The sequence below is a fragment of the Struthio camelus genome, chromosome W (assembly GCF_040807025.1).
Source record: "Struthio camelus isolate bStrCam1 chromosome W, bStrCam1.hap1, whole genome shotgun sequence".
NCBI lineage: Eukaryota > Metazoa > Chordata > Aves > Struthioniformes > Struthionidae > Struthio > Struthio camelus.
The window spans coordinates 42,042,435-42,069,103 of record NC_090981.1 but is presented as its reverse complement, the minus strand read 5'-3'; the positions used below and the strand labels follow the sequence as shown (position 1 = coordinate 42,069,103).

Below are 26,669 nucleotides of genomic sequence, written 5' to 3'. Positions count from 1 at the left end.
TGTGTCTTCCTTTGGCACATACTGATTTTGATTTTGCAAATATGTGTTTTTTCAATCAATGAAAAGTGCTGCAGCAGCTTTTTTGGGTGATTTTAAAGCAATGTGAACTTAGGAGAAAGTGTATTCAAGCTTAATGTGAACTTTATCGGATAATATAGTGACTGATTCTTAAATATGCTGGGCACAGCTCTAAAAGTATGGTACATTTGTTATGGATATTTTTATTGACAGTTAAGCTGCTGCAAGAGTTTTGGGAAGAGTGAATGGAGTTTTCAGGTGGTGTCAGGCCAATTTGTGTCTAAACTATTGATTCTCACTAACAAAATAACATGTCTCCTTCTGAATTGGTTCGACCTTCAGACATTGCAATTGAAAATGGTGAGGTAAAACATTTCTGAATAAAAAAGAATGTTAGAGAAAGAATAAGAACAGTTATAAATCTGCATGAATTGTGTAGAAATCTTAAAAGTGGTTTCTTATGTTCTGGCATCTAAACATCGGGGTTTATGGTTCATCCAGAGCCCTTTAAAGGCAATGAAAGGGGTTTGGAAGAGTGATTGCTGTATTTGAATCAGAGTTCTTAACTTTCTTGGGATCTGTATTGCTAAATAAATATGGGACTATACAGCAAGTGTAAACTGCAAATAATTATTTTCTGCAGTTACAGTCTGCTATACGTCGGGTCACGCTAGCCCAGAAAGCAGTGCCTGTTCTCTGTGGCAGCGCATTGAAGAATAAAGGAGTGCAGCCGTTACTGGATGCTATTACTGCGTACTTGCCTGCACCTAATGAGCGTTCATATGAGTTTCTGTAAGTATAAGGAGAAAAGGTGGGGGGAACGGGAGTGTCAGGAAAAAGGAAAAACAAGTAGGAAAGGGTAAAAGGAGAAAGTTAAAAATATTTTTTAACAAAAAAATTAGTACCTTCAACAAAATTTGCTAATTTTTGGTATTAAGTGGCAGTTAAGATATGTAGAATAAAACACTATTTGAGTCCTGAGCCAATTTTGGCCAGTGCTACTGAAACTGCCTGCATTTGTCTCCAGCTGCCAAACTTGCAGCTTAGAGTTTTAAAATATTTTCAATTTTTAACGTGAGGACACAAAGCGGGGTTCGAGGGATGATTTCTAGTATTGACTGAGTCGCATGACATCGTGTTACGTATCTCTTCTGCAGCTGGAACTGCTTAGATTAATATATTTGTATAAAATTGGTTTTTAAAAAAATCTCCTTTTATAAATGGTACAACTAAGAAACCCATAGCATCTTAAATAAGTGCAAATTTAGGTAAATCTAGATTTGAAGTGGGTTAATCGTACAAGTTTACTTTTTGTTGTGTTTTTCTCTTGCAGAAAGTGGTACAATGATGACCTGTGTGCCCTAGCATTTAAAGTTCTCCATGATAAATGTCGTGGGCCACTAGTTTTCATTCGCATTTATTCAGGTTCAGTGAAACCTCAATCAGCTATATATAATATTAACAGAAATTGCACGTGAGTAGGAGTGAGGTACGGTTTGTTGTAGTATTGGAGTGTCTATTAAAGTAATGAGTAATTCAGGAATTTCATTTGCAGAGAGAGAATGAGCCGACTGCTCCTGCCTTTTGCTGATCAGCAAATTGAAATACCATCACTAATGGCTGGCAACATTGCCCTTACTGTTGGGTTAAAACAGGTAAAGGAAAAAATTGATCCTAAAGGAATCGCAGATTATTGTTGGGGTTGGAAAGGGACCTCTGGAGATCCTCTGGTCCAGTCCCCCTGCTCAAGCAGGGTCAGTTAGAGCAGGTTGTCCAGGACCATGATACTTGCTTAGTTCTGTACTTTCCACTTCTGTGATATTGTGTCTCAAACATTTTTTTTTGTGTGTGTTGATTTTTTTTGCCACATATGTAAACTTTATACCTCCTCCTGAAATGAAAAATTATAATGCGCAAGTGTCAGTAATTTACCTGAGGAGATGCAGTGCTGTTTAGGTGGGAAGGGCTGAAAATTGAAACAATTTTAGAAGGATTCTGATCTTCTAACTCTTAAAATAGCAGTGCAATGTAACGCCATGAAGAGACCTCAAATGGGAAGGAGAGTGATGTTGCAACTGAGTTGCCTAAAATCAAAAGTAAATATGTTCCATTTTCATGGTTCCATTGGATAGTTTACTAATCCTGTGTTTTAGTGTGTGAGCAGAATAGATCTCATTTGCATGGTTCTTTCTTAAATGTAAGCAATTTTAGCATGCATAATCAAATTTTCCTTTGCCAGTACTGGCCTTTTGTGGCCTTATATCTTGAGTGATAATATAGATTTAAAATGTGGTGAGCTTGATGAAGAAAAGGTAGTCTAAAGTTGAGCAAAATTTTTCCTCCTCTTCCAAATCATTTTAATTACTCAAAGAGCACTTATTAAAGTTAAAGTACTTATTTTTAAGTAAGTGGAGTTTAGCACAACTGGTATTGAGGAAGAAAAAAAATCAGTTGCTTTTTTTTTTTCCCTCCCCCCTTCCTCTCTCTTGTGGGTCACTGGGGGTTGATGTATAGAGTGCCACTGGAGATACCATAGTGTCATCAAAGGCCTCAGCTGTAGCAGCAGCGCGCCGAGCTGGAAGGGACGCTGGTGGAAAGCAGACACGTACCGGTGAAGTAGAGAGCCTTCTGCTGGCGGGTGTTGAAGTCCCCGAGCCAGTCTTCTTTTGTACAATTGAGCCACCTTCAGTGGCCAAACAACCAGGTATGACCTGCTTATAGATTTGGAGTTGTGCTGTACCCTGATCCATGCACAGCTGGTTGACATCTGAGAGTTGTACACATTTATCTGTCAGTGATTTAAGGCGGCCCTTATCGCCTTTTATATCGCACAGATGTGATGTATTTCAGATTGTGATTGTTAGTATCTTTTGCTGTTATTTCTTGAACAGTTTTTCTGTGTGGAAGAGTACTAGTTCTTCACTTGGGAAGAAGAGATGGAGGCAGTTCACTCTTTTCCTCTCCTTCATTCTTGCTGTCATGCTTAGCTTTGCCCCACTCAAGCTAGTGTGCTGTGCATTCTGCCTCTGAGTACAGCTAGCCTTAAAACGTGAGTGCTTTCTTCAGTCGGCACTTGCGGTTTTCCTCTGTGGCATTTCTGAACGTTTCCCGTAGATCTGTGTTTAGTCAGTGTTTACCCATGCAGTGTGGCCTCTGATCTTGCTGCCTTTCTCAAAAAACTTTTTATCAGAGGACCTGATAGTTTGACTCTCTGGAAATACACACTTTGCACTCTGTATCTTCATTGCAACAAAGCTGAGCTTGGTTGAATGCTGGGACTTCACTGGGTAAAGAGAGGAAGGACAAATACCAGCATGGGATGATGGAATGGAGCAAGGCAGAATGTGGTTTTGGAGCAAGGCAGAATGTGGTTTTGGAGCTATGTGTCTGCAGCCTGAACCATTGGATTGTGGGTATTTTTTTTCAAAGGCTGCAAGGTGGATAAATGCAGTTTCAGTTGCAAGTTCGCTGTGCTGCAGCTGCTTTCCTAGAGCTGTTTCCCTCAGTAGTTAAGTAAGATTCCCTCAGTAGTTAAGTAAGATGGTGGGAATCGGAAGAATTGACTTGCATTTGAGCCCTTTTTTTGTTCTTGCTGAATTCATCTTGAAATCTTCATGCAAATCAGTTAAGAGCTAGTTTAAAATTTGTATTACCTGTAAAAGGAGAGCACTATTTTTCACTCATTTGATAAAGGACTTACAGGTTCTGTTACCTCTTTAAAGTGCAAAATATCACTCAGAAAATGCTATTGTTAACAGTGAAAATTATTATTATTTTTTTTTTCAGTAAGTCATTATTTTTAAGTTGGGACAGTTGTTATTTTAGTTAAAAAGCTCTTTTTCTCTAAAAGTTGCACAGAAGATTTTAAGCTTTTGCTTGATGTCATTAAGTTTTACTGTTGAAGACATCAGCTCAGTCATAGAAATGTTCTGTAGCCTACAGTTGATTTATTGGAGAGAATCAGAAGTTGAAAGTTGCTTGTATTAAAGTTGATTTTTGTCTGCCACAATCTGTGTTTCACTGGGGTCCTCCTGATTCCTTTTGAGAAAAAGATTTGACTGTGTGAGGAACACGATGTTTAGGCATTGTGATTCTCACATTACTGAAGTCTCATTACGGTGTTTGACATATATGTATAGACTTGGATAATGCACTGAACTGCCTTCAACGAGAAGATCCTAGTTTAAAAGTGAAGCTAGATCCTGACACAGGGCAGGTAAGATAAGTCTTCCATTACTGACCTTATAAGCAAACTTTAATTTAGGACTGTTAAGATCAGCCTTCAATTGGTTCATTTACATGTTGAGATTTCTTTAAATTAAGAGGGGTCTAAAAAATGTACAAAGTTCTGTACATCAAGGCAAACTAGCATGACACCTTGAACACTTATGCAGAACATAAGATAATCTCCTGTATTCTGCAGAGTATGTTTTTGACGGTCCTTTTTACAGTTAGAAAAGTTTGAAATATGTAATATCGAAGATATTACAATATGTCCTTTTTTTATAGTGGGCATAGTAGTAGTAATTACCATCTCCCCTACATGGCGTTTAAGGTAGGAGATATAAAGCAGACCTATTTTCTTACCTCTGGGCTCTGCAGAATTTTGAAATATTTTTTAGAGGCTACAAAAAGCATATAAGGAGAGTCCTTGCTTAAATAGTCTATATTACAACCTGAGTTTGTTATGTCCCCCCCCCCCCCCACCTTAACTCTTTTCTAACTAGACTATTCTGTGTGGCATGGGAGAACTACACATAGAGATTATTCATGACCGAATCAAACGTGAATATGGAATTGAGACTTACTTGGGACCTCTTCAAATAGCATACAGAGAAACCATCCTAAATGCTGCCCAAGCTACAGGTAGAATGAGTGACTACAAGGAATATTTTGTTTCTGGTTTTGTAGCTTGCTTTATTTGAAATGATCTTTACTTACGTTTAATCATTTTGAGTAAGTTTCAAATTAATTGTTTGGTGTATGAGCTTTTTTCCATATCCTTCCTTCATTTTTTTTCCTGTAGATACACTGGACAAAACAGTAGGAGACAGAAGGCACTTTGTAACTGCAGAGCTAGAGGTGAGGCCGAGGTCGGGGGAGAGAGCAACACCACCAGTCATAGAGTATGCTGAAAATGTCCTTGAGCTGCTTCCCAAAGAACTTCAAGGAGCAATAGAAAATGGAATTGCCAATTCATGCATTCAAGGTAAAGGAAGTGCTGTGACAGCTACGTTTTTCTAACTTTTATATAAGAAGTAATTTGATAGCTTTCTAGGAGGAAAGACGCCTTGGTAGCTTGAAAATTAAGGCATTACCTATTAACAATACAAATGCAAAGAAAAAAATACAGCATTTCCTTTACTACAAAAATTGCTGAACACCCCTTTTCCCGTGCTAGGAACGGAAGTCAGCATGCTTTCAGTTTTAAGCTTGTTTTCTTCCAAGTAACTCAACAACAAGCTTGGTTTTGCTGGTGGTGGTGGTGGTGGTGGTTGTTTTTTAATCTGGTATAACAGATGAAGCCTTTACTTGATGACATCATGTAAACCACAGCGATCTGATGGAACTGGCTTACGAGGTCAACTTGTAAATACCACACTTCTATTAGTTACTGATGGTTTTTCTCATTTTCAAATCTGTTAAATCAGCGGAAGTATGTATGTAATAAAAAGCTTAGCCTAGTTGCACAGTATAGGCTCTCTAAAGGACTAAACTGTCCTTTACTTTTGGTTCAAAAGAGGATGTATGTATTAATTTGTGGCCAAATAACTTACAGTAAAACTAACAGGCAGTGGATTGATAAATGAGAATTGTTCCAGAAGCAGCAGCATGTCCTATGTCTTCTGTGTTGCTTTGTTCAGTTGCAAAGCATCTCTCCTCTCTTGCTGTGGAATGAGTCTTGATTCTGGCCCTCAAAGCTTGCCTGCGTGCTTTCTTTGCAGTCCCTGAAGACCATTCAGAACTGTGCTGTCTGTGGCCTAAAATCCAACCCTCTAAGGGTGTTTAAAAAGAGGTCATCTGGCCACGCTGTCTGTGTGAAGAAAGCTGTGTGTTTCAACTTTCCGAGATCTTGTTCCAGCCTCCCATCTAGTCTCAGAGTTCGTGGTCTGGCTGAGAATCCTGGAGAGGGGAGGTAACCTAGCAGGTCACCAGAGAGGCAGTTCCTCCCTCCTAGAGTGCGTCAACCCTGAACTTTGGGCAGTGGGTTATTATCTGACCTTTGCTGAGATCATATTCTGTTGACAAGGAAAACGCAGAAGACGTTCTGGCTACAGGTTAAACAAAAGTTTTCATGACTTCTTCAAAGTAAATGTTCTTGTTTCAGTAGGCGTGTTTTAGATATTACAGTGTCAAATTTTTTTCTTTGTAAGATTAATTTTTAGGAACGGGGTAAGGATGAACGCACTCAGGAACTTTTGGTTCTGAAAATTGTTAGCTGTGTTTTTGGTAAACAGAATAAGAAAGTATGACTGCATTCCTTTGCCACATCTAGCTTTGTGGCAAAGCTGGATAATGCTAAAATCATGAAAGTAAGGAATGAGACAAGTGGTCATGCCCTTGTGGAGAGGGAGGGCGAAGGAGAAGGGAAAGAACAAAGTCAGAAGCTACAAATTAATCCTGAAACTATTTTTTTTGTCTTCATATTATGAAAAACAAGTACTTTTTTTTTCTTTTCTTTCCTAGGACCTTTGCTAGGATCCCCAGTTCAGGATATAGAAGTGACAGTGAAATCACTGATGGTGCATCCTGACACCTCCCATACGATGATATCAGCCTGTGTCTCCCGTTGCATGCAAAAGGTACAACAAAACTATAGACTCTTGTACAACACAGGAGCATGATGTACTGTTAGAAAAATATGTGTATATCAGTGTCTGGTAATTGTTCTTCTTGGAAAGCGTAACGCTCTCTCTGGGGACTTCATAGTTTTTGGAAGGAGAGCATTTGAGAGGAGTGTTACCTGGAAGCAGAGAATTTGAGAGGAGTGTTACCTGAAGTATGTAAGCGTTTTCTATGTGAATTTGTTACTGAAAAGGAATTAGCATAACTCTTTCCTTCCCTTTCATATAGGCTTTGAAAAAAGCCAGCATACAAATACTGGAGCCCCTTATGAACCTAGAAATCACAGTGAGTGAAGATCATCTCAGCGCGGCACTTGCTGACCTTGCGCAGCGGAGAGGCAGTATTCAGGAAATCCAGAGTCGTCAAGATAACAGAGTTGTAGTTGCTGCTGTTCCTCTAGCAGAAACAATGGTATGTGGTTATCTTGTTAATGGTAAATGACAACAAAAGGGTTTTTTTTTTTTTAATAAAAAAATAAAAAGGTAAATCTGCCTTTATGCTTAAAAATAATTAGGCTTCCATTAGCCTTTTCCATTGTTATGTATGAGTAAGTTTAGAACAGATATTTTAAAGTGTGTTTTAATTGCACTGAAGGTCTGAAGCAAGCTATCCAGAGGGTGCAGGGAGTTAAGAGTTACTTGGTTACTACACTTATGAATTGTAATAGTATTTTATGCCTAATTCAGGTTGCTAAACTAGCATGTTTTCAATTGTATAGTAAGTCAGAGAAGTAGTAAAAACTAGTAGAACTAGTTTTACAGAGAACTAGTTAAAAAGATCATTTATTAATTAATTAGTTTGCTGGGGGGGGTGTTACTGTACTTTTAATACAATAATATTAACAAATTAACTTGCTGAAATGTTGCAATATACTTACTCTCTCAGACCTAAACAGCTTTCTGTGCTAATTAATCTTTCCTATATCCTAAATTGACTGACGTTAGTAAGTATCTTTGTATGTGTTCTGCATTTTGTCCAGGGCTACTCAACAGTTCTGCGTTCTCTAACATCTGGCTCAGCAAGCTTCACTTTGGAGCTAGCCAGTTATCAAGCCCTGAACAGTCACGAGCAAAGCACGCTCCTTCAGAGAAGGAGGGGGTTGGTATGATCACTTTACTCTGTACAAGAAAAAAGTTATGTTCTGTCCTCCCTATTAAATATTTTCAGAAGACTGTTTCGATGCACCAAGTGTGTTCTTCTGTGACCACATGGTTATGGTAAATGAGAGATTAACAACTGCAGGAGCAGACTGTGCTTTTGACTTCCATGGGAACGTTCCCAAGAGAAAGGGAAGCCTGAGTGAACTCAGGCACAGCTGTCTAAGGCAAAGCAGTTGAACTAGAGATGCAACCACCGTTTGCTGCTATGACAGTTCATTATCTTACAGATATCTACGGTGAAGAGTGATGCATATCCTTTTTAGTGCTCATTTCTATAAGTGCATACTAATGTGTCATTAAGACTATTTCTTAAGTAAGTTACTGAGTAAAGTTTGTGAAGTTTATGTCTAAATAAACAGTTTTGCCAGTCTCTATCTGGATTTGTTTTCAGCAGAATATAAGAATATGATTAAGCATCTTAAACTGTAAGTATTCTCACATGTTAGAAGACAGCTTGAAAGGGAGTTTAGGACAACGCATGTAACCTTCACCTGGGTTTGCTTTAGCAAATAAGTGGAATGGATGCGTCTGCAAATTGAGTAAGAGCTGTTCAAGAAATGGAAGAAATGCAGAGTTCTCCCCCAACAGAAATTCCTGCCTCCCAACTCAGTGCATTGGAGGAGGGAAACTTTTTTTTTTTTGACCTTTAGCAGTGCTTGATTTAAGGTGTAATGATACAGTTCTGATTTGCTGTGTTTTGCAGCTTGTAATTCATTTGCGATTTGTAGTTGTATGCTTATTTAGAAAAGCAGTGAATGATAAAACAATTGAAAATAAAAAGGTAGTTCGAATATAAAGAACAAACTGTCTTTATTTTCCCTCAAATTTATCTAATGGGTGAAGAAAGTAGACTAGGTAATTGACTGTAATGGTATTGAGTTTCAGGATTTCACAGTGAAGAATCCCTGTTTCTAATGAAAACTTGACATGCAATTAACCTCATCATTTAAGGTTTTTTAAAAAAACAATTTTTATCCAACAGGAATTTGTCAAATTAATAAACTTTTTATTTTAAATTTGAAAATTTTAGATCTCAGTTTAAATATCAAACCACATGTACCCATAGCCCCACCTCAGAGGCACTTCAGGTTGTTTTAGTAGAAGTCCTTGTAGCAGTTACCTCCCTCTTGCTTCATGAGTGCAGTATCCAACAAACACAGGTTCAGCTGCTATCCCACGGCTGTTAAAATATTAAGTTTAAGGCATATGGTATAATCACACAACTAGCTAGCTGTATAGGCAAGAAGAGAGAGTGGACTTGGAAAGGCTCCTCAGCCTGCAAGGACTGCCACAGGTTTAGCATGTATATTAAATGTCAATACATATATTATGTGTAATAACTTTGGTAAGAACAGAGCGTTGGCCTGACTACGACCTTACCAATAGACTGTTTCTTAAATCAGCTCTGTGCTATTCATGCAAAGTGAAGTCTGTCAGTCTGATGGGAGGCTGCAAATATAAAAGGCAATACAACTGCAGCTCCAAAGAATGCTTAGTTCATCTATTGAAATGGAATGGTTTCTCTAGTATTTTTTTCTGGTTTAAAGCCCACATCAAGGGAATGCTTTTGAGGTGTACATGTCCTTTTATTGACCTAGAATGTGTCATAACAGGACTTGTTCCACATGAGTTTCTATGCCAGCAAAGCTGTTCTAAGGCATGGTCTGAGCACCTGAAGTACTTCATTTAAAAAAAAAAAAAGGGGGGGGGGAGTGCAGGGGAGTAGTCTTTATTCTGTCCCTGCTTTCCTTAGCTCTTTTGCTAGCACTACCTGAGCAAGCAGCTACAGTCATCTGGATCAGCTCCCTGTACATCAGTAGAAGCACAAGTGCCAGCATTAAGGTAGAGAAGATGGAAATGCAACAGTGGCTAACCAGGTCCAGGAATAGCAGCTACCCCCTCCTTCATGGCTTAGTTAAACCTTAATCTCAGAGGGCACTGCCAGCGAACACTTGATTGTTCAGTTTTGTAAGCATTCTTCTTTTAAGCCTCATCAAGAAAAGCATTATCTTGTTAAGTGATAGGACATCACTTCTTAATCTTGTTTTTAACCTGTATTTGCTAATTCGCCTTTAATGCATCTATTCTCATAAATGAAGGAGCTAACCCAGTTCAGGTATAACAGTAGTTTCCTATAGTACTCTTTAAAGCCAGCTTGAAATTAACCAAAAAAGTCAATTAAAACATATGTATGTTTAGTGTCTCAGCTCCTTTTTAGCTTGATTATTTTATTTAAAAGCTAGCTTTTATACTCTAGGCTAGAAGTTGGTAATTCAGACATGTAGTCACGCTGAGAGAGAGATGACCTTAGCCACCTACAGGAGCTTGAGCAGACTGCTCGAGTTTTGTACCTTGAAATCCTTCTTCCCGCAGTTAGTTGGTATTTTTCTGTGATTTGTCATAAACTTCCATAAAGAAGTTAAATTGGCATGTTCCATTCTTGCTGTAGTGCAGCTTTGACAGCGTTAGGGAAAACCTGAACATCTCTGTGGCTGTATACTTTTTTAAAAGAGTCAGACTTGGACTTAAGGCCTCGAAATAACTCATTTTACAATGCTACCTCGAGGACTAACGGCATGAGTTACTAACCAGAATCTACAATTAACATTCTCTTGTTAATCTACACTTAACATTCTCTTGTCAGAGTCTTGCAAACTCTGCTATCTTTGTCTATGCATAGTTGTAGAAGATGCACTAGCAGTAAGCAGTAACTCTTTAGGCAGCTTTTGGGGAAAAACATGCAGACAAGAATCAGTAGAATCAGTCATGAACTGAGTTTATAGTAGCTGTAAATAAAACTTAATTCACCAGGGTTCCTCATTCACCCCTCAGACTCCACACTAAGGCAAAACCTGAAAGAATAGCTTCCTCAAGTTCACCTGCCATGCAAGAAGCTGCATTTGATTGCCTGCTGCAGCTCTTTAATTTTCATAATATTTAAAAAATGCAGTCTGCTTTTTCCGTCTGCACTCCTCCCACACACCCTTTATTGTATGAAATAAGTCAATCAAGATGTTCGTTTTTTCCTTGAGAGGAAAGAGGGACAGAGATAAGCTGTAGTATTTCACTGAAGAAGATTAACAGGTTCTGAGGGTGTTAGTTGCAAAGTTTGGAAGTCCTGTCTTAATGCATCTCTTTTTTCCTCTTTTGAAGATATGAGGACCACATGGGACGATATTTACGTTGTCAGATTAGGTTGTTAGTTCAATTCTGGGCCAGCAATTTAGGCCTGTACTTGAACTCCAGTGGTTCTAAGGCATGAGCACCAAGCTTTACTAGCACTATTAATCTTACCTGAGCATGCGGCATCGATGATTAGATAGCCTTTTATAAGCATCCTTTAAGTCAGTCACGTTCCTGCTGCTCCAGAGTCTTTCCCCTACAGCACTTGCACGAGGCCTGTAAAAGCATACTGAGTTTTAAAGCAGGCATATGCTGTTACCAAAAATGGATTAAAGTTTTTAATACCCACTCTCATGTCCAGAAGCAACAATTTGTATAGTGGTTTATTATCAGTATCAGAACAATACCACTGCTAACAAAGTACTGTTGGATTAATTCTTACTCATTGTAGCTAGCTTTCTAAAAATCTAAAGACGGAGAAGTTCATACCATAGTCTTGGTGTGAGGTTGGTTGCATCCACAAATTCCCCCCACAGGCAGGCTTCTCCACCTATTACAAGTTGTTTCTGCTTTTCAGATCCTGTATTCAAGGACAGAAAATTAGAATTGCTATTTGCCCAGAAAATGAGCATATTATAAATTTCATTCTTGAACACTTTTAAAGTATTGCTGTTTAGTTGATGTTTACTTTATCATATCTAAAAAAAAAAAACAACCTATCCTGAGCACTCAATTAATGTTTTGTTAGTCTTGTTACTGAATTATCATACCATTTGCCCAGAGAACCCAAGCTTTCTGCAAAATGTTCCTTTCTTTGGTAGAAATAATTTTTAATCTTCATCCTCTGAAGACATGCCCCTGCCTTTAAACATTTTTGATTGGAGATTTCAACCCTGGTTGTAACCGGTCATTTTATTACACACTCAGCATTCCTTGAAAAAGCTACTGAAGTCAGCTGGTCTACCTAACCAACTCAGGGAGATACTTTACATAAAAATGAAAGCCAAGAAGAGCATAAGATATGTTTGTAGCAGTTGTAGCCAGAGGAAGAGAACACGTCTTTCTTGAACAGCCTAATACCGTAGAAGCTTTGAGTTGTAGAGTTTGAGGCTTGCCAGGGAAAAGGGAAGCAAACCTGGATTTCCTGTAGGTAGGAATTTATTCCTTGAATTACTCGGTCAAACAAAACAAAAGCACACTTGCATCTCCTCCTGCTGGGAATGGATGGGACCAAACTCCCCTCTCCACTCCCACAGCTATTTTCTAATATGACCTAAACTTACTCAAAATCATTTTAAAGTTTTGGTGTACTGTCTACCAACAGCCACTTTGGACATCTGTAACCCTAATGCATAAGGTATCTGTCCAGCCAGTCCAGCATCCTGTCTCACACACAAGCACTCGTGCTGATGCTCAAGGAAGGTATGTAACACTTTCTTGTGACAGCTGGAAAGTTGCACATTTTCACAGTTCTATTGGACATTAGTCCTTTGATTACAGTCTCTCTGTTCATAGTTACAGCATGTCATCTCTAAATAACCTTATTCTTTCCATTTACACCTTATTATGAACCAAAGACTTTAATGCACACAACAGACATATAAAAAGGATAATAAACAAACCCAGGAAGTTAAGTGGTTCAACACTGTAGTATTTCTTCCAGTCCTGCCCATAACTAATGTAGTCTAAGTACCAGGGAGCTGCAAGGATAGCAGTGAACCCTGCTTCTGTGACATTGCTCAGTTCTTGAACGTAGTTGTTTCCCATCCACACTTCAATTACAGTGTCTGGTTTTAGCTAGAAAGAGGAGGAGAAAAATTAACTTGAAAGAATCCTATTTGCTATTACTGGGAAAAAGAATGATGGATTTTTAAAACTGAGGAGTGTATTTTATTCTCAAAGAGGAGCACTTCAGCAGCTACCTTTTGGCAATTGCTTTCTTCCAAATCTCAAGCTGATCATCACTTTGTTGGTTTTAAACAGAGTTCATCCTACAGTGAAGCCTAGATTATATTACAGACAGTTAATGCCTAGAGTCTCATATGCATCAGTGATCTGTGAACAGCTCAGACTTCAAGCACCTGGTATTACTGATCCAGATGCAGAGTTATATGAGAAATTTTAAAATACAGAAATACACAGAAGCTTCCCTCCTCTACTTTGGTGTCCTGAAGTGTGTTATAGTATCTGCTTTCACCTTTACAAAAATCTTAAACCCTGACATTCTTGTTCCACCTATTTTACCTGTTCGATAAGATGGTAGTTTCAAGTTAGGCCCCACACCTGGGAAGGCTTACTTGTGTTGTCCTGCTAAAGCCAGCAGACTTGCTTTAACTCTTAAGACACATAATATACTGCTTAACAGTGCATTTTGAAAGCCTCCCACAATACTGTGCTGTTAAGGAAGAGTATCTTGTTTCTTTCCCTATCTTACCTGTGCTTTATTATCAAACACTTCTTGCCAGACCATGTATCCCTTGTTATAGGAGGAAACAACGTCCAAAATCCTAGAATTTAGAAATGATATCATGGTTTGTGATTGTTCGTGAGTTCAGTACAGACACATGAAAGGGCTTATTTCTACACTAACACACACCAGGCCCTCCCCAGTGCTGCAGAAGGGACCAAAAGAAACCAAGGTTTTATGTTTTTTGTTCCTCAGAGCACTGTCTGGAAGAGGTCTTCTCCCATGCAGCTGCAGTAACAAAAACTGAGATTCAGAACTTCAGCTAGGAGCTTCTAGAGGCAGCAAAATCTGTTTTGTTTAAGAACAACGAGAGAAACACACGGCTATTAAAACCTTGGGCCTTTCCCTTGTATTGACATGATAGCAGGTACTTGGTTTAAGAAATGCCATACATTCAGAGCGTGCTTAGAACTGGCCAACATTTGCTTCCATCCCACATTTTAAAGAACTTCACATTCAGTGTATTAAAAGGAAAAAGTGGGTAGTCCCCAATACATGGGACTTTGTGAAACCAGATCAGTCTAACTTAAAAGAGTTTCAGTATCTGAACTCCAGCAAGCCTCCCAAATGGCGCGGAAAGCTGGGCAGAAAGAAAGAAAAAACCCACGACTTACTTCTGTATATAGTAAGATTCCAGTTTAGCATAGTCAGTGCCAAATCCTTGCTTCTTCATGAACTCTTTCACTTCAGGGTTAGATTTCCTTAAGAATAATAATAAACTAAGTCAAAAAAGAACATCACTTTTGTTTTAAAGTAGATTTTCCAGCTAGTTTCACCTATGCAGCAAGAGGCTGCTGACTGCAGAACACTAGCTGATGCCTTAGGCTTGCTCCCACCTGGAATGCACAACAGAGCAAAGACAGCAGGATACATGGTTTGCTTACTCTAAAACTGTGTTTCATCTTGATTTGAAACAAAGCCAGGAGTCCTAGTTTCCTGGGAAAGCTATTGGGAGACCCTGTTCTGAAGCAGTCTCTGGCAGGCTGTCTCAGGCTCCTAAAAGCTGAGGGGTTCCTGGCTCTTCTGCAATTTAGCGGGAAGATTGCCAGCAGGCCTGGAAACTGAGCAGCCATAGCCAGGGGATCTGCTGGGGTGACATCAAGGAGCGAGCTTGGGAAAACGCCCCAAAACCAAACCAACACTTTGTGATAACGCATTTGTCAGGACTTATCGTTGCTTTTAAAAGTTAAAGTAAATTCTGAGTGTTCAGATCTGATATTTCAAAAGAATGCATAAATATTAACTAGACCAAATTGAATATTAATCTTATTAGATCAGATCCAAATTCTGTATCATTAGTTGCTCTAGCAGAGAGACTCCAAACTATGCAACATCCACAACCACTTGAAGAACTGTATTAATACGTGCCATTGCTTTTAATACAAGCACACAAGAGTCTACTGTAATTCTTAAGGTTAACAGATTTTCTGGAAGTCAGAACTCTAAGGAAAAGGACTGCTTTTCATTTATCCTACAGCATTTAAATATTAATTATCTTATATAGTACTTTTCTTCCATACTGGTTCTTTTTCCTGCCAGGTTAGTTTTCATACAGAAACCCTCTCCCTAAATATTTGTGAAACTTGGTCAAAACAAAATTCTGCACAACAGTTTAACTCCCACAATACTTGCTTGTTTAAGGTCACAAACGCTCTGCCAATAAATTGTTATAGAAGGAGTGGAAGAGATCTTTGGGTTAAGCAGAGAAAACCGTCTTACCCAACTGAGCACCATAATTGCTGGAGTTAGGCAAGTTTAAGAGACACTAGACATTTATTCTTTGAACTGTCACCATACCAACAAGCGAAGCTCACTTCATCTCCTCCCAGGTGAATGTAGTCATCAGGAAATACACTGCTGATTTCTTTGAAGAATTTAGTCATGAAGTCATAAGTTGTATTCAAAATGGGATTTACAGGTCCAAAGGACCCACTTGGCTGCTTTCCACTGTAACAAGGGGTGAGAAGATCTTTTTGACCTAATGGAAACAATTAATATAGGATATTCAGTTCTGTGTTGTTGTGCTAACTTTGCTATCAGGAAGACATAGTTACTCATATTACAGCGGTTGATATTCATCACTTAAGTGCTGGTCTATTCTAGGTACAATGAAATAGAGGAAAGGTGAAAACAACAACTTGCCCAAGGCCGGAGAACACACCCTTCTAACCAGAAATTAGGACTCTAGCTTTTAGATTTGTGATTTTAAAACACTAATTTATGGAACATGTCACTACCTGGAAAACAACTTCTGGATGACTACTTGAATGGGAAGGCTTTAATGGATGTAGGAAGGAAGCCAAACAGGCCTCCTGAGCACATGCTCATTATCTTTTCTCTTTTTATTACCCTGCTTTTCTAGCACATAAGTAGGCAGGAGGTATTTGGCTCAAGGCAGATGTCTCACCCCAGTCTGCTAGGAAATTACCTCTACACAAGAAAGGAAGGCTAGACAAAAAAATCAAAACCAACCATTAGTTCTGGAGTCAGGCTATCTGAAGCAACTTGAGACAGGATAACAAAATAGGAAAAAGTTTAAGTGTAGGCTGGAGATTCCCAAGGTCTATTTACTTGGTAAAATATGATTGCAGCAGCAGCTTCCCATAGCCAGACGCCAACTCTTTGTGGTCCCTGCTCCAAGCACATTCCCCAGAACAGGGCCCTAGTGGTACATCTGTTGCCTCGCCCACCCTCCATGCTTGTTTTCAGGCCTCTCCCCCACATCTTGAATTTGAATGCAGGCAAAGCGTAGCTACAGCTCCCAGGTCCATAGCCAAACCCAGGATTGGCTGCAGTCCTTTACGTACAAAAAGCTGTAATACAAGAAGCAATCGGGAACAGCTGATTCTAGGCTAGAGAGCTAAATCTTGCTCTTATCTGATTGTAGGTCAGTCAGTCATCCACATGTCACTGGGCAAGGCACTGGATTTTGTTAATGCCTCATAAGAGCAGAGACTAGATGAGACAAAGGATTTAGAAGGAGTGCTTAGCAAACTTAGCTTTTGTATTGTTCCTTTCCTCCTCATCTAAAATTAGTGAGAAAGAGCCTGAACATCTAACATTCTACAGCTACATCCCCACCAGCAGAGTACAAGACTCATCCTGTGGCTAAAGCTAACGCTACCCGGGACCAGAAAATTTTTGCTATTTCCAGTTTAGCTAACAATGTCTTAGGTTAACTTCAGTGGAATAACAGTCCATGCATCTATTCCCCTTCTGAATTAAGGCACAAGGATCCCTGGTCCTTGACTTTATGTAAAAAACCCAGCAATTGAATTATGAAAGTCGTGTCTATAAAAAAAATTACATATATTTTTCTCTCAAATCCAGAAGATCGAGAGCAAAGGAAGTGTCCAGTTTTGCTGTGTTCTGTACATTGGCAGAATATCACTGTACTAATAGAAAGAAACACCAAGCACTTTATAAGAACCTTCCTAAAGGAGAAATCTCTGCTCTGAAGAGAATAGCTCACTACGTCCAGCCATTGCCTTATTACTCTAAATTCAAGACGACTGGATGGTGTGATAATGATATATGAAGTCTAAGGCAGACAGAGGAATACATATCTGCCTTTGCACACACATCCATCACAGGAAATAACTGCTCAGTCTCAGTTTCCTCCATTCACTTTAGTTCTTCCAACATGTGACGGTCATCACCATCACTGATTCTTTCCCTTGCTTACCACTTAGCAAGAGCCTTTCAAAGCCCTTTCAAGGAGCGCTCTTAGCAAAAGCGGTTGCTTTTATATAGCAATATTATGCTGCAATCTTTTAACCATTAATACTTTCTTGGACATACCTTTTCCCCAAGACTGCGTGTGTCCTGGGGTATCAAACTCTGGGATAACTCTAATGCCTCTTAACCGGGCATACTCAATCACCAGATGGACGTCAGTAGGAGTATAGATGTGGTTATAGGAGTAAGCTCCCTGTGAAGTGTTCACATTTAGAGACAGTTTACAAGATGTTATACCAGCACCTCACAAAATTGGGATTAAAGTGTTATACTTTAGATCAGAGAGCAATTTTACAAATTGACCTTTTCTAGCTTATCACATGTGCAACTACACGGACAAAACTTTTTGGATGACTAGTGAAAAAAGAACCAGCTTTTCACACTAAAGTAAATCTGAGGCGGTCTTTCTTCCTTCCCTGGCTCACAGTCATTTACAGAAGAAAATAGAAAGGCTAGTTTCTATTCCATCAGATTATTTACAGATATGTTTTTCAAATATTCGGCACAGAGGCAAGTTAGTTTTCCACTCCACCTTTGCACCGCTAGTTCTGAAATAGAGGACCCTTGTTGCTACGTGACATACAAGACTAGTGGAAAAAGTCAAGTCAGGAAAAAATGGCTTCTTCACATGACACCTCTGCGTGTCAGTTTTGATATAACACCTAATTTGGCATCAGGACACGTTTGCCTTGTGAGGCTGAATTTGAGCATTATTGCACTTCCACACAGCCAACAGAAACATGACAAATGACCCACATTTCTACAGTTTGGTGGAACAGATGCTCACCAAAGAGCAAAACTGCAAAAGAAAAGTATCATGACTCCTCGCGATAAATAGCATTTGTCTGGAAACTGCTTCCACAGTTGAATTACTTAAAAAAGAAAGGAAAAAAAGTGCAAAGCAGCAGCCTTTTAAAAGAAGGTTACTCAGCCAAAGGACATCTCTCTCTCCCCAGCTGTCAGTGTGCAATAGAACAGAAGCCTACTTAAGCCATTACTAGGACAGCTAATCTGACTGCATCATCTGGCATTCACAGACTTTGATTTTTAAATTCTTCATGGCATCTGCTTTAAGCACTGCCTATATAGCTTTTATATGAAGGTCAAATTCTAACAAGCACTTTAAAACAAAATCATCAATCTTGTGCGTAGGCTGTCTGCTTAATTATTAGTGCTTTGATTTGGCTACTACGTGATTGAACAAGAACCTCCTGATAGTTTTCATTAATTAGGAAGATCTATTGTGAATCAAGCAGTAAAGAGGTACGTTACACTGCACTTGTTTTAGGAAACATCATCTCATGTTTGGACTTCTTACGTAAGTGTTGTGTAAGTTAACTAGATCTCAGAAAGAGCAAAAATATTATTGCAGTGGTTCTAAACCTATGGCTGATGAGAAATTTTGTTAGGTTTCCTGCCACTGCAATAAGTGTAAGAGTTAAAAAAAACAAAACAAAAACACAGAGATCGAACTAGTATTTACCACAAGAAGCTATTTGCACAGCATTATTGCTTGAAGGTCTGCAAACACTGGGAATCACTATCACATCCGAGTTGTAGAGTTAGTAAGGTAATGACCATGCATCCACCAAGAAATACCTAAACATGGTCCAAGCAGACCCTCAGGCAGGATCTTAAGTGTGGATCTGCTGGTGCTTAGTGGTCCTTTGGTACTGTTTCACAATCAGCCAAGACAGGTTTATTCCATTTGTAGTGCTCTCATGTCTGTATTTTATTTTCAGAAAATATGTGCCAGAGTTCTGCCCACCCTGTTGCAATGATATTTACTCACCTTGTTACTCAACTCAGGGAAATAGACGCTCTGGTAAGGGAATGACTGATCATCTACTATGTGCCAGTGGAGAACATTGAATTTATTAAAAGCCATGGCATCCTGTAAAACACGATGCAATACAGTCTAGTTAAGCACTTCACTCCCACAGAAAACCCATGCAAAAAAGGTGCTCTTGTCCCAGTACTAGTTGGAAATTTCCACTATTTCACGATAGCATCCTGCAGGCCTAAAGCAACAAACAATTAAAAAAAACAAACCAACCAACCCAAGTGTACCAGGCTTCTCACTGAATCCTAGAAGCATACACCAAAACGCACCAACCTGTTCATATTACTGTTCCTTTTCTCGGTTGTCTATTTGCTCCGCTCCTGTCAACAAGCAGTTGATCTGATCATGCTAAACTGGTGGTAGATAACAAACTGCTTTAAGTTCTTCTTCCACTTCACAACACGTCTGAGTAATTCTCTGTGTGCCACCAACTGTTTCACTGTTTATGCTTTTCTATCTAAAGACTTCAGACTTGAAAACTAAACAGCACGAGAGATTCCCCCCAGGACATCCTTATCAGTTAGTGACTTCTCCAGAATCCATTTCAATGCATATAAAATAAACTATGCACTTCCCCCCTCAGAAGACAGTGGTGTTCTTTTCTTTTAATAGTGTCAATACTTCCCCTCTGTCCACTATACATAATCAAGATAAATGTTAACACGTTTATTACAAAATCATGACTCAAACGGGACGGTTAAACATGTATCCTAAGTTATACAAGTTTCTTTTAGAGTCTGTAGGAGTGTTCTGCAGTGGGAATGGAGGGAGTGAGTGTTCTCTACGTAATTCTGGACTAAGTAACAGCAAGACAGTTGCCAGTTGCTTGCCATCATTCTTTTTTTTTTTTTCTTCTTCTCCTCTTTTCATTGAACTGTATTTAAAGAAGTAACAAAATCTTTTTAGGGAACTCTTCCCTAATCCAAAGGAAGCTTTATACTTTGTCTGTTCTCCAAAATTCTCTCATCTGCTTTGCTAGACAAGCAGAAGTATTAATTACCAATTATCTACATGCGCTTCAGCAAATACTATCTTTCCACATGGAAAATTATACCTCCTGACCTTCTTTTCTGTGCCCTTACCCGAGACAGTGCCTGCCCTTTTACAGTACAGCAGTTAGATACGAACAGGAAATGTACTTAAACTGCTGCCTTAAGCATCTAATTACCACATGTCAGTGAAGGGATTACTGCTGCTTTTTATTAGGTTAGGCTGGATTCAAGCAGGCACAAAGGTGGGAGGAAAGGTGCACTTGTTTTTAGACCAGCAAAAGGGCATAAAACAGCTCTGGGGAAGCATTAGAGCCACAGAAATAATTTAAGGAAAAAACCCTAGACAAGCAACAGTTACAGATATACAAAAAAGGTTAGGAACACAAGTCTCAAAAGTTAGCCTTGGACAGATTTCTGCTCTTTTAAAGACGACAACAAATATTGACACAGGAACTACTTGAGCTGTTGGAGCATTCTCAGTTGTAAATGACTGCTTGCACAAACACTACTTGCTAAGCAGAGACTGATCCTAAAGGTAAATACAAGCAGTCAAATACCCACAGAGGTGAAAGTCCCAGTATAGCTCTAAGCACGTAGTTCAAGGATGACCTCAAAAATAAAGGCTAGTTTTACCTATGCTCCCTCCATGCCCATCTCAAGTCTGCTCTGCTAAGTCCTGAAACATGAAAGGGAAGCATCTAAAAACATGGTTTCTCTTGGAAAAAGCAGCACAGAGACACGACAGGAAACTGCATGTTCCCTCCTGTTCAAAGGCTCCTCTAATTTCATCCCACCAAATAAGCCCTGCTACCAGGGTTTTAACAGGCGAAAAGGGCAGGAAAAAAAAAAAAAAAACACCCAAACCCCACAGCTCCAGGTGCTATGATCAAATTCCTCATCTTGCAGTCTGTTCAAGGTGGGAGCATACAATTCTTAGGGTGCTCTAAGTAAGCTTAGTCCTTAGTAAGCTCTTAAAAGAGAGCTTATCCCCCCCAGTTCTTTCTTTCCAGGGGCACGGCGCAGGAAGTGAAAGAAATTCGTGAACATGAAAATCATGAACACCTTGGAATCTCCCCTCTCTACTTTGTTACTGAATTGATCTGAGCAACCTAATCTACATAAGAAAGGAACACCAAAGCCTAGTTATAGAAGTGACTGGAGTTTTCCTGTGATCGTAGGAGCTTAGTCCAGGACTTGTAGGGCCTTCCCAGTATTGCACATCGACAGTCAGATGTCTCAGAATGTGCTTCTGAGAAATGCATGGAGCTGGTCTAGCCAACAGAAAATGCTGAAAATTCAAGGTGCCATAAATCCCACTCTCCTTCACAGATTCACTAACCACTGCCTCTGCCCACTCAGGATCTCGATTCCTCTCCAGCATAGGCTCTGACGTCCTCTTAGCATAATTCACTCTGTCCTTTTAGAGGTCAGTCAGAGGAAACAGGTTTTCCTTTGAAATCAACATCTATTGCTAATATTTCAGGGTGGAAAATACAAAACCAAAAAGCCTTTATTATTAATGATACAAAATTGTCCACCTACCAGGTTTGTAAGAATAGATTTCAACGGTAAATAATGCCTTGAAGTATCAAGCAAAATTCCTCTGTGTGCAAATCTTGGGAAGTCGTAGATCTCAGATGCATTGACAAGAAACTACGAGAATGAGATTTAAAAATTAGAATTCCCATTGTACGTTCATCATTACAAACAGGAAATACATTGACTTTTCAGTGTGTTAGCAGCATTCCAAAGACAGTATTCTGGAAAAACAGCCAAGGAGACTAGCAGAAGATCTACTGTTTCTAGAAGAGCACCTAATAGAGAATGCGGCTGAGGGCTATCAGGTCTGTGTTTTCAGTTAATAGCTATACTCACACTTCCGTAATCATCTTCATGAACCAACTGGCTGAAGGTTTCCAAACCTGAAAACATCCAAGAAATGGATTTGGAGCACAATCCAGTACTTGTCCTTAAAACTTCAGTTAAAAACAGGACCATAACTATTTATGGGCATTTGCACAGCTAGAAAGAATGCTTTGTAGCTTAGTTTCTTTCTCTTCACCACAGTCTCCTTAGTTGCTCAAAGATCACATTTAATGATGTACTGTGAGAGAGAACTCTGTTATAGAAAGAGTACTAAATTGTATCACTACTGCTCAGCTGTACCAAATTAACCCTTAAATAGAACAGAGAGGAACGCATGCATGCCTAGTGTTGTCATGCGTGTATTCCTGCCATTTCTGGAACTGGTGAAGTTTCTAATTCAGCATGAAAAATTTACTAGTTTAGATAACATTCGTCTTCCAAAAAGAACAGCAGACAAACTTCATTATAATCTTGTTGGTGACATGTTCAGTACATTCAGCTCTTAGGTGCAGTTAGAGAATAATTTGTCTACAGTGCAGATCAGAGGGTTTTTTAGCACCAAAAATTTGGTTGCCTATCCAGATAGAAGCTGGATATTTCAAGCACAGCAAGAGTGCACTTATGGTGTGCCACTGGAGCTGGGCTGCTGAGCATCTGGACTGAAGGTCTGGCCAGCACACGTCTTGAAACCCTTTGGCCCATCTGCCCAAATTTTCTTCTCATGAAGGACGGAATGAGAGCAAGGCTCAGGGATCAGCTGCTTCTTAGCCTGTCACATAAGGTCAGAACAAACAGCTCCATATGAAAAGTATTAGCTTACCTCTTAAAGCACCCCATACCTCGTCTGCTTTCAGTACAGCCACAGGCTCAGTTATGGTTAAATGATCTAAAGAAAAGAAGCAGCAGCTATTCCTCAAGAAAGCATGGAATGACAAGACGACTGCTAAAAGGCATTAAAAGACTCCTCAAGTTCAGTTTCTCCCTCTTCTTGTAGTATTTTTCAATTCTAACCAACACTGTTTTTAACGGTAATGCTGTGCAGCTATCTAGCATTTGTTTTTGTGTTCCTGAAATACTGCAAGCTATTGTCCGAGAGTCAACAGTTAATCAGTAAGACGATAAAGCAAATATGGCGCTTAATAATGTGAGTGGTGAATATCACACACAAGGCCAGAATTCCAGCCTAGTTTAGCCCAAGTGATTTAAAGCATATCAAATGTCATTTTTGTATTTCATATATAGGCGATGAGGGCTGCGTAACTAAGCCAGACCTAACCACAAAAGTTTATTTCCCCTTTTACCTTCCTTTTATATACTTTGTGTTTACATATTTTTTAGACATGTAGTTTGTCAAGTAATATTATTTGGTGCTTATTATAAAGGTCCAATTATTGGGGGGTGGGGGGAGGGGGCAAAAAAAAAAAATCAAACCACCATCTGGTGAGGATGTGTAGGTAGAGAATACGTTGACGGAGGAATAAAAGTAAATGATATCTGAAGGGATCTGTAATAATCCTCCTTAAATTTGAAGAAGTTTCATTGACCACAAAGTGCTAGAAAAAAAACAAAGCTCAAGTCACTCTGTTTTTCTTTTTTAAATGGTTCAGTAAGTTTTAGTAAAGAAACAGGTTATCTTTTAAATGTTGGTTTAAAAAAAATCCCCAGAGAGATATAGTATATTTAAACATCACAGCAATAATAAATTGACCAGAGTCGTGCGTTTAAAACAGAGAGAGGGAAACATTAGAGAGGGGTAAATTACTGCATGATAATTTGTTGAATATACCTCAGTAAGAAATAAGTTAGTTATAAATTATACAGTACAAACATTTGACTAAACTACTGGAGAAAGCCATTCAGGCTCTCAAGCTGCCATTTTAACCTAAGCAGACTTTTCTGTGTACACTGGAAGTTCTGGCTAAGAAACAGAGACCCTGGAACAGGATCACAATCTCCATGGATCCTTTAGTCATAAATTGTAGTTCTGGTCAGGAATTTGCTTCTAAGCCAGCAGTTTTTTCCTGAGCACGTATCATACCTTAAATGAATGCAGCATAACAAGTTTTGTATAGCTGTATGGAACCTTTTACACAAAGGGGCAAAGAAGCCAGTAGGTAGAAGGGCAGATAACTTGTACTTTTCATAGGTATCCAATATTCTTGCTATAGAATCACTCCAGTGACTGACCCATGTTGTCTCTGTTAAGATATGGAGCCAAACTTGCTATCCAGCAGGTGAATAACAACCACATAGTTCAACATTGTTCCCTGAACAAGCCATCCCATGAAAACTAGAGAGTTAAATCCTTGCTGAAATTTGGAGAACTCATCTTACTACACTAAAACAAAAACAAAAACAACAACCCTCTGTGTTGTGTAATAGGAAATAGCTTTCCTATAGCAGAGGAAGAAACTCTGACTGTTACAAAGAATGCAACTTAAAAAAAAAATCACATGATCTGACAGATTCCCCGTCAGAAAAGAATTAGCTTTGGTTAAAATCTGAAGTTCACAAACCAGTTCAAAGTTCACTAGTAGTGAAACAATATAAAAGCTATCATGGTAAAGAAATTCTAAATCATCAATTTACTGCTATATCTCTTTTTGTATTTTAATGTATGATAAGCTTGCATACAATATTGCACTACTTGGCTACATGTACCAAAAGGACTGAGAAAATTTGAAAAATCAAGAAGTTATTTGACTTCTGCTGCAGAAGCATGACTTCAGATTTAAGGGATCTTTTTCTAAGGATGCATATCCTTGATACAACTGCCTCAACTAGTACAGACCTATAAGATTGTCTCAAGACAGAATTAAATGAATTGACTTCTCATTCTGTGTTAACTTCCCCAGATAATAAGCACTATTATCTCAACTCATCTTTATTTGAGTTATGAGACTTCTCTGGTAATTAGGATTCGATTTTAGAGTATTTCTCCAGTCTCGGCTTTAGTCATGGAACTAAAGAAGCCTAACAGAACAACTCTGATATAACCATCATGTTTTTAAACCTTTTTTCCTCATACCTATTGACAGAATGAACAAGGATTTATAAATACTGCAAGAGGAATGACAAGAACTTCAACGAACACATCCTGTTTTTCTTGGAAAACAGAAGCCAAGTACATAAGTCAGTGTAGACTGCTTTATTTCAAATGTAGTTATTTCAAGGGAGAGTGGATGAATAAGCAAAGCCAGCCTTCATTCAACACCCTTCAATTACTAAAAGAAAGGATGATCTGACTACTTACAGATCCAATCACCCATAGTTAGATACAGTACAGCACTATACCTGTGATTCTTAATGATAGTTATTAGAAAGGATAGCAGCAGGCATATGCTATTTAAACTGAGGAAGTCATAGATTGCGTTTCTAAACGACTTCATCATTCGCTATGGGTAAAGTTTCACCACAAATGTAAAAGCAAGAATTTGCTTCTGGTTGTCACTGTTGTGAAGTGTTTTAAAGAGCTTCAGTGAGCCAGTTATTTCCCAATCCTTTAAAAAGTTGATGACTTTTATATTGCAAATGTGATCGGGAGAACAAGCACTAACGATGAGAGGCCTATACGTTATATAAGCCGTGGACTGGAGGAAAAGGGAAAAACACCCGCCAGCAACAGACCTAATATAAACCGCCGCGTTTTGTACTGCGAGCCCCCCGCCGGCGCGATACTCACAGGCCTCGCTGGACGCCACCTGCGGGTAGCCGTTGCAGCCGGGCTCCGAAGAGGCGATCACCACCTGCAGCTGCGCTAACTCCGGCTCGGCGAGCCCTTTTCGACCCCGATGTCGCCACCGGGAGTACCCGAACATGTACTCGTAATACCTGCCAGGGAAGCACAGGCACCGCGAGGCTCTCAGCTAACTGCTCCCGCCGCCCCGGCCGCACGGGGCACTCCGGAGATAGGGGCCGACCTCTCCCTGCCCCAGTGCCAACCTGATGCCCTCACCGGGCCACGCCGTGGAAACCCCGCACAGCGCTCCCGCTCCGCCGCCCCCTCCCCGGCTGCCCCCACCCGCGGGCCGCCGCCGCTGGCAGCCTCACCCCGGCGCCTGGGCGGCAGCCCGGGCGACTGCCGGGCCTCACCTGCGGAAGGCGTCCTGCAGGAGGGCGCAGGCCGGCCCTGCCGAGGAGCCGGCCCCGTGCACCATCTGGAAGCGGTCCGGGGCCAGCTGGAGCTGGCGGGAGGACGTGCGGAGCGACTGCGGCAGCGGCCACAGCGAGTCCTCGGGGAAGGCGCCCGAGGCCGGGTCCCATTCGGCCACCTCCAGCTCGGGCTCGAGCTCGGGCTCAGCCTCGGCCCGCGGGGCGCCATGGCGAAGGCTAGTGCCCACGAGCACGGCGGAGACGAGGAACAGCCCCACGAGGAGCCCAGCTAGCCCCATGGCTCTGCCCATAGTACTACGGCGGCGGCAGCCAGCGGGCGGCCGGCCAACCCACCGCCCAGCCCCGCCTCCGCCATCACGGGACCGGCAAGGGCGGGCCACGCCTCGATCCTCTCAGCGCGCCTGAGGAGCGCCCGCCCCCCAACGGCCGCGCGCCCGCCGCTCAACGGCCGCGCCTGAGGAGAGCCCCTCCCAACGGCCGCGCGCCCGCCGCTCGACGGCCGC

The 26,669-nt window shown here is 40.3% G+C and overlaps 2 protein-coding genes across 7 annotated transcripts in view; one reads left to right on the top strand and one right to left on the bottom strand.

Moving 5' to 3' along the window:
* Positions 1-8,036, top strand: part of LOC104152932 (GTP dependent ribosome recycling factor mitochondrial 2) — a 19,417-nt gene extending 11,381 nt beyond the window's left edge. For 2 of the 5 annotated variants that reach the window (XM_009688525.2, XM_068925286.1), the window contains exons 13-22: positions 662-810; positions 1,352-1,492; positions 1,574-1,673; positions 2,533-2,722; positions 4,158-4,234; positions 4,746-4,884; positions 5,045-5,227; positions 6,706-6,821; positions 7,093-7,275; positions 7,844-8,036. In XM_009688525.2, the coding sequence (XP_009686820.2) occupies positions 662-810; positions 1,352-1,492; positions 1,574-1,673; positions 2,533-2,722; positions 4,158-4,234; positions 4,746-4,884; positions 5,045-5,227; positions 6,706-6,821; positions 7,093-7,275; positions 7,844-7,972 (1,407 nt within the window). In that variant the 3' untranslated portion in view covers positions 7,973-8,036. Of the gene's footprint in view, positions 1-661; positions 811-1,351; positions 1,493-1,558; positions 1,674-2,532; positions 2,723-4,157; positions 4,235-4,745; positions 4,885-5,044; positions 5,228-5,963; positions 6,102-6,705; positions 6,822-7,092; positions 7,276-7,843 lie in introns of those variants that run through there. The other 3 variants (XM_009688524.2, XM_009688526.2, XM_068925285.1) reach the window with 2 other exon arrangements.
* On the bottom strand, positions 6,816-26,669 carry LOC104152934 (beta-hexosaminidase subunit beta). 2 transcript variants are annotated; one of them, XM_068925300.1, is made up of 14 exons: positions 26,146-26,528; positions 25,736-25,884; positions 22,874-22,939; positions 22,063-22,109; positions 21,730-21,840; positions 19,145-19,246; positions 17,416-17,545; positions 15,412-15,592; positions 14,229-14,315; positions 13,582-13,654; positions 12,770-12,944; positions 11,637-11,727; positions 11,319-11,423; positions 6,816-6,982 (listed from the first exon to the last, which is right to left on the bottom strand). In XM_068925300.1, the coding sequence occupies exons 1-14, from the start codon at positions 26,454-26,456 to the stop codon at positions 6,979-6,981; spliced, it is 1,632 nt and encodes a 543-aa protein (XP_068781401.1). In that variant the 5' UTR covers positions 26,457-26,528; the 3' UTR covers positions 6,816-6,978. The 2 variants fall into 2 exon arrangements, with proteins under 2 accessions (XP_068781401.1, XP_068781400.1); XM_068925299.1 differs by lacking the exon at positions 6,816-6,982 and adding an exon at positions 9,010-9,204 and having other exon boundaries at positions 26,146-26,669.

Excerpts from the sequence above, each read along its gene's own strand:
- LOC104152934 (XM_068925299.1), bottom strand. The coding sequence starts at position 26,456 with ATGGGCAGAGCCATGGGGCTAGCTGGGCTCCTCGTGGGGCTGTTCCTC. Across the intron at positions 15,593-17,415 it reads CACGCAGTCTTGGGGAAAAG|GTCAAAAAGATCTTCTCACC; the intron begins GTATGTCCAAGA and ends TGTTTCCATTAG. Across the intron at positions 14,316-15,411 it reads GAAGTGAGCTTCGCTTGTTG|GAAATCTAACCCTGAAGTGA; the intron begins GTATGGTGACAG and ends ATTATTCTTAAG.